At 43.4% G+C, this 7,385-nt stretch overlaps 1 protein-coding gene across 1 annotated transcript; it reads left to right on the forward strand.

Moving 5' to 3' along the window:
• The first annotated feature begins 4,394 nt into the window (after positions 1-4,394).
• On the forward strand, positions 4,395-7,103 carry LOC117769874 (fibroblast growth factor 20-like). Its single transcript, XM_034599082.1, has 3 exons — positions 4,395-5,220; positions 6,262-6,365; positions 6,487-7,103. Exons 1-3 carry the CDS (start codon positions 4,887-4,889, stop codon positions 6,730-6,732), a joined length of 684 nt encoding a protein of 227 aa, XP_034454973.1. The 5' UTR covers positions 4,395-4,886; the 3' UTR covers positions 6,733-7,103.
• The last annotated feature ends 282 nt before the right edge of the window (positions 7,104-7,385 follow it).

A 7,385-nucleotide genomic window follows, 5' to 3' on the forward strand; every position in this document is an offset into this window, starting at 1 on the left:
TTCACACACTTTCATCGCGAGATGTGCAGCCTCTGTGTTGATGCTGAGGCTGAGAGGTCCATGATAAACCTGTGTGAGCTCAGCTCATCCAGTTTACATTAACAGGATCTAACAAACAAGTATCATACAGGCTTCATTATTATATCATATCCCCATGAGGCAAATAACAGCCCAAGTACAAAATATATATGTGTGTGTGAGTGTGTGTATTTATTATTATAATTTTTTCTCCTGTCTTGGTTTCGTTTTAGTTTAGCTTTTGTTTGTTTCAGTTTGTATATGGTATGTGATTGATTGTTTGGTTTGTTATTCACGTTGTCTCTCTCTCTTTTGTTAAGTTCTGATGATTGTAACATATGTTGGACCCCCATCGAAAACGCCTGAGATGCATCTCAAGCGGTTATCCTCATAAACAAACTTAAGCACAAATACAGGTAAAAAGATAATTAAATAAAGTTTGAATGAAATAGAAGTTAAATTATAACAACTATAAGAACTATATAAAATTCTAGTAAATAATAACAATATAATAAAACTAAACAATAACACAAAAACTGCAACACTGCAGTGCAGCCACATGCTCGAACTTGTGTTGTAAAAGTGTCATGCAGCCATGAATCAGATATGACATATACAATAAGGTGAAACATTGTTATATATAATTATATAAACAGAAACGCTATATGGCTCAGCCTAAGATATGTAATATAACCTAAATTATAAATATTAGCAATAGAAACTTAAAAAATTTGTCGCATAAATGTAATGGAGCAAATATTACCGTCTGAAATAAGGTCAGGTTTAAGTATGAAGTGATCTGAAATGGAAATACTCACATAAACAATATACATTTGAAGAACCTAAAAACTATACTGCCAAGAGAAACTGGCAAGCTGGACTCCATGCTGCTCTGACACATGCTCAAGTAGCAAAATCATATCTCACAACACACATAATCCATAGTCTTCACACCGGAATCCACATATAAGTCATATCAGTTTACAGGGGGAGAAATTATAAGTGACCAACGACATCAACATTTGTCAATCTTCACTTTTTATGGAGGGTCATCATGGCATCGAGTTTCCGGTGGGAAGCGCAGGATCAAAGCAGCCGGTGGAGAGCAGATATCAAACGAATATCAAAGATCAACTCTTCATTTAAGTCTTTACATGTAGGACTAATGTTAACCTGATGGGGCTTTTCTCAGCACTTTGATGCTGGGAGAATAAAGGAGAGGAGTCTAATAGATGGGGCTGTCACCTGTTCACACATGAAGCACAGTGGATCACTCTAACCTATTTAGCCAAAAGTTGAAAACAGATCAAACAATGATAGAAAACCCCTTTTAAGGGTCAAGTATGATCGCTAAGTCCTTAATTTGTTTCTTTGATTCCTATTTTCTTCAAATAGGATTATCTTATAGAGGTGACTAAACATAACAAAAGGTTCCCTAATTGACTGAAGAAGACGGATAAATAATTCAAAATTACAACTGACCTCAAAATATAAAATGTAAAATGTTGATTGACTTCTAATTCTAAACAACTTATTCTGTCCATTTATGTATCTTTATATATGTAACCATTTGAAAAATGGACCTAGCTCTAAGCAGATACGTGAGCACTTTCATCTCTTCGCCGTTTGTCCAATGAGGAACAAAAGGAGTGAAACCTCTTATATATTTTCTAACTGGTGTACAGCACTTTGAATAGTGATTAAATTAAGCATGTCTACATTTTGATGTGGGCCTTATGATTCCTGCATTCAATGAACCCCCGGAGTTCCCCACACCTCGGTTTGGAAACCACTTGCATTAATAACCTCCAGGCTACTTATTCAGTTATTCCATTATCCAGGCATTCGATTAGGTTGTAATTTCTTTGTGTGTGTGTGTGTGTGTGTGTGTGGGTGTGGGTGGTTGCAGGGTGGGGGGTGTAACCCTGGGGGGGCCGTCCTCCTCCTCATTCTCCTCCTCCACTGACTGCTATGGTGGCTGCATGGTTGGTTTCACCCAACCAGTGCAGTAAACCTATATGGAAATGTATATTTTAAAAGCAAACCATGTGACCCTGGGAACCGGTGCTCACGCCTTCTCATATAAATGTACCGTTGCAGTTGACGTCTTCATTGTGGCCGGGGATCGATATCCAATACATCAGGATCTGATCAGCCCGGAGGCGATTCCGATCGATCCTGTCTCCTTTCAAAAAAAAGTTCAATTTTTTTTTTTTGCTGGTCATAAATACTAATGAACCGAGGGAGAAGGAGCCACGCCAATCACACAGGGGGCCCTCAGTCTGTCACACGCACACGACACCAATGACAGATAGATAGCCTATACACGATCAAAGGATAACATAGATTATATATATATACTCACTGTATGGATGTATATGTGTCTGTCTGTCATGCTGCAGAAATCCACATTCATTTTTTAACATACTGACCATGCGTATAGCGACCACACGCATGCACGCACACCCAAACACCTCTGCACCTTCACCTCATTTATCAACGCGACTCCCAAGGGAGAGGGCAGCTGTGTGCGCGAGCGCGTTCTGGCGCACGAGCGCGAGTCTGTATGGATGCCAAAATCAATGCCATATAGGCCGGAGCATATGCCCACTGCGCTCCTGCAGACCAAACCAGCCCGAGTCCGAAAGCTGACATCTCGGACAATAATCTAATTGAAAATCTTTGTTCTATTACATTTTCAATTCAGCTGTATTTGTATCTATAGCGCCAAATCCCAACATATACATTATCCCAGGGCAGACAAAGGAAGGTCAAAACCTTACAAGATTATAGAGAAACCCACCAGTTCCCACAACGAGCAAGCACGTTCTGCAATGAGATGAATATATATTGTCTTGCATCGCATGGTCTCTACAGTATGGACTGGTTGACCTGTACAATAAGTTGTTGCACCAGCAACATGGAATGCGCGTGGTCAAAGTGACAATCAATGCACAATCAAAGATGCGCAGTATCCCTTATAAATGCACTCGTTTACACAACGATTTAACAGATGTGTGTGTTTTTTAGCTGATGTTCTTCAAGTGTCAAGTGTCGGGGTATTTTCTTTTCTCAGTTTGCAGTTCAAACAGGTATATTCCCACTTTGAAGCCTCTGCGTCTTGATTCGCCTTTTAAGACCGCAATTAAGGATATATGGGCTCCTGCGCTGTTCAAAGCATCGTGGAAAGATCAATGAAGGGATTGACAGTCAAGTGATGTCGTTTGCACAGGTGTGTGTGGGTGCTCGTGTGTGTAGGCTTCATGTGTGTGTTTGTGTCTGTGCGGGAGCTGTTAACGTGCGGCTGGGTTACATAAAACGAAGGGGGCAATAAATCAAGCGAGTGCGAAAATTACGCAAATGGGGGCTTTCCTCTCCCTGCTGCCGCACCTGAGTCATTTCGAAATGGGGGCGTGGGGTTGTAAAGCGTTTAAGGTAATGGCAATTTCACTTTCATTGCATGTGACAGAAAGTGCACACTGACACACTCTCTTTCTATCCAGGTATCACAAACAAATTGTTGAGTTGGAGTTCCAAAAACTGGCAGGTGTCCCACACTGCTGATGTGCCTGTGAGCAACATGACACTGCGTAAATACGAGATTCAAGGAAGCTGCTGTGTATAGCTGGAGGGCACCGGTTGGGGAACAAGCATGTCAGGCTAATTTTTATTAGTAGTTTTTAATATCCTCTCCAAGTCCCTGTGCGCTCTCACTGCGTAAAACTACGACGAACCCAGACATATTATGACCTGCATATTCCAAGATGTGATCCAAATGTGATGATAGAGAGTCACAGAGAGTCACAGGTTTCATGTTCGGAGCCCATCTAACTCCGGGGACCATGCACTTTTATGCCACTAGAATCCTTAGTTCCTGATAATATATATACAAAAATAATATTAAAGTGATTTTAAATCATCCGATTATCTATATCTGGTCCCATGTCAAGATATTTCATGGCAGAACATGAGTAATTTCTGCTGTCCGGATATTTCAAAATATTAGATTTTAAGTCACACCTGCTATACCATGTCCCATGTCCGGATGTATAAGGCCACTAGGCTAAGTTTCAAGTCCGAACACGAAATATGGGACCACTTTTTTTTACCGCTATCTTTGCGCTAGCACAGATCAAAGGCACATCAAAGATGAGGCAGGAGGAAGACGAGCAGAGGGATGAAGGAGCTCTGTTTCAAACGGGAACAGAAATGGGCCATAAGGGAGGAGATCTGTGCGCATTTGCATGAAGAGGCAACTTAAGGTGAATTTCTATACGGAGTTGTGCTCTACATAGCTGGATGTGGAGTGCGGTGCGCTGATGCCACTGCGTTAAATCCCCCCGCTGCTGCTACTGGAGGAGCTGAGAGAGCAGAAAGGAGGCTGCTGCAGGAATTATAGACTGGAGTGATAAAGGAGGTTACGACAGGGGGAGAGAGAGAGAGAGAAGGAGGAAGGGAGTGTGAGAGAGAGAGAGGAAAACCCTGACGTGCATCGGAGCAAAGGGGAGTATCCCGAGGTGAAGAGGAGAGATAGGGAGCAGACAGAGGACGGGAGAGGCGGATAAATAGCAGAAGAGAGGAGGAGGAGACGGGACACGGGAAGCTGCAGCCGGGAGGATACCTGCACTCATCACACCGGGGACTTTAATCTCACTTACAAGACATTTTAATTAAGGCTGCTGGTGACTGCGCCAAAACGCGCACTCATTGAGGATTTTCTCCGCCTGCACGTCCAACTTTTCTTTCTCTCACCCTCTATCTCTCGGGCTCACCCTCGTTCGCACGGAGGCTCCCTGCCCATCACTTGGTCCTCCGCTCGGATCTCTCCCTGTAGTGCGAAACCGGCTCGGGTGCAGTCATCGGATGTGATGGGGGCAGCGGCCGAGGTTGGGAGTTTCGTCAACGGATTTCTGGACAGCTTTGGACACGCGGGTGCAGCTCCTGCTCCCGTGGGCTCTCACTTCGTTCTCACCCCAGCCGGGGCGGTGGACTACAACTCGGTGACGGGACTGATGATGGGGGGACATGGGCAGCAGCAGGAGCACCTCGTGTCCGCGGAGAGGCTGTCCCGGAGCCTGGCGGACCTCAGCCACCTGAAGGGGATCCTGAGGCGGCGGCAGCTCTACTGCAGGACCGGCTTTCACCTGGAGATCCGTCCCGATGGAACCGTGCAGGGCACCAGGAAGGACCACAGCAGATTCGGTACAGACCTTTTTTAATATTAACCATAAAAGTACAATTATTATTATTATTAATAGTAACAATTATATATTAATAATACTAATAATAGTCGTAGTAGTAGTAGTAGGTTATTGTTAAATGTGTGCTATAGGCTTTGTAAGATGAAGTCAACTGACAGGTATCCTTATAGTGGAGACATTGGAGAGAACCCACACACGCACACACAGAGCGAGAGAGAGATTCAAGAATTAAGGGTAATATTTATAACTGAATGTCTTATATTCTCTGTGCTCTGCCATAGAGCATAAAGTGGATCAAAATAGGATTTAAATAGAAATAACCCACGGTATAGGGAGATTAAGCCTCAACACCCACTGTAGCACCCTAATATCCATGGTACTACAGCCTCACAGGTTACAATAATCAGTTGCTGCATTGTCACACTACCGTCTATGGTGCATCGAGATCTTAGACTGCATCCGGTTAAACATCATATTTTCCTATGCAAATAAATGTTCAAGGTGGAACAATAGTTTGAATATTTTGTGTTTGCACATTTCTGCCACATTTCCCCTTAGATTAGATTCTGGAGGCTTTTCTTTACTTTGACCAGGTTATCTTCAGTTATCTACATAAACAGCTGCTACCTGCGGCAGATCAAAAGTAGACCTATTAGAGAGGTTTTTTTTAGTGCTGCAAGGCTTCAGCACTTCTGGCACTTGATTTATTCCATTTGAGGCTTGGATGTAACTTGCCAGAGGCCATTCCAGACACCCAGCCTTGCTTGTCAGAGTCAGCTGGTGCACACATACCGTAAGGAGAACATGTACTTTACTTTTTGACTGCACTGAGAGCAGTTAAAAGTTAGTCTGACAGGTCTTTAGAAATGTTGCATTTGGGTGGTACATACTGATATATGATGTTGTAGGATATTATACTATGTATGAAAATAAGACTAAAATGTTTTCAGATGTCTTTATGAGGTTGAAAGTAATTATTGTAAGTTGCTTTGGACAAAAGCATCTGCCAGTGAATGTAATGTAATATAATGTGTGTGTGCAGGTATTCTGGAGTTCATCAGTCTTGCTGTAGGACTGGTCAGCATCAGAGGGGTGGACAGTGGCCTCTACCTCGCCATGAACACCAAGGGAGAACTGTACGGATCGGTGAGTACACAAACGATTGAACGCTCACTAATAACATTCACTTGCACCTATATTTTAGGTGACACATTTAAAACCATAAAATTCATGTCTCGTCTTTTTCTGCTTGTCGTTCTTCCTGTAGGAGAAGCTCTCAGCAGAATGTGTTTTTAAGGAGCAATTTGAAGAAAACTGGTACAACACCTACTCCTCCAACATATACCGGCATGGAGAAAAAGGTGCATTTTACTTTGTCGCTCTGAACAAAGATGGGACAGCCCGGGACGGAACAAGGTCGAGACGACATCAGAGGCTCACTCACTTCTTACCGAGGCCCGTGGACCCGGATAGAGTACCGGAGCTGTACAGGGACATACTTGGCCAGAGCTGAGACTGACGGGGGCGTTAGTCAGAGCCGGTCTAAGCTGAAAAGCAAACCCAAGTGCACGCTATCCCGACCCCTGCTCGAGGACGATGGGAGATCTTGTTGATCTACACTGAGCTAGATCATAAAGAGTGCACCAAATCAACACTCCCCCTCACTAGAACGGAAGAAGGAATCTGACCCTCTTTGAAGAAGAGTGAAGGTGGAGTTTGACTTAACAGCACCAAGGACCATCTGTGGAGGAGGTGAGGGCCCCATGACTGACAGACAGGCTACCTTGCTGCTTTATTGGCCTATGCGGATGCCCTGGTGGTCTGACAGTTATACTACGGATTTCCATTGAGTTTCCTCAAGACTACCTGCTAGTCCGGTCTGCATGTTAAGGAGGAAAAAAGTGTGGAGCTCCTAGTTGAGATCAACAACTGGCTGCTAATATCTTTCTACTGCTGTGACTGCTGAGTCTTACCATTTTCATTGTTTTCAGTAGGGCTTCTTATTTCTTTCTAAACACTACTGTGGCTGCTATGTAAACGATTTACTGAAATGCATAATTCACGATACAGAGTGGCTGGTTTACACTAAAAGGTAGTTTCATGCACTGGAAAGCAGCCATGTTTGTTCTGGGTAAAATGGATCTGTATCAGGCTGATGACATGGAT

Source organism: Hippoglossus hippoglossus, chromosome 1 (assembly GCF_009819705.1).
Source record: "Hippoglossus hippoglossus isolate fHipHip1 chromosome 1, fHipHip1.pri, whole genome shotgun sequence".
Classification (NCBI taxonomy): Eukaryota; Metazoa; Chordata; class Actinopteri; order Pleuronectiformes; family Pleuronectidae; genus Hippoglossus; species Hippoglossus hippoglossus.

What these genes read in the sequence shown, in the direction of transcription:
- LOC117769874 (XM_034599082.1), top strand. Translation starts at nt 4,887, where the DNA reads ATGGGGGCAGCGGCCGAGGTTGGGAGTTTCGTCAACGGATTTCTGGAC. An exon ending in GAAGGACCACAGCAGATTCG is followed by an intron (nt 5,221 to 6,261) that starts GTACAGACCTTT and finishes GTGTGTGTGCAG; the next exon opens with GTATTCTGGAGTTCATCAGT. An exon ending in AGGGAGAACTGTACGGATCG is followed by an intron (nt 6,366 to 6,486) that starts GTGAGTACACAA and finishes TTCTTCCTGTAG; the next exon opens with GAGAAGCTCTCAGCAGAATG.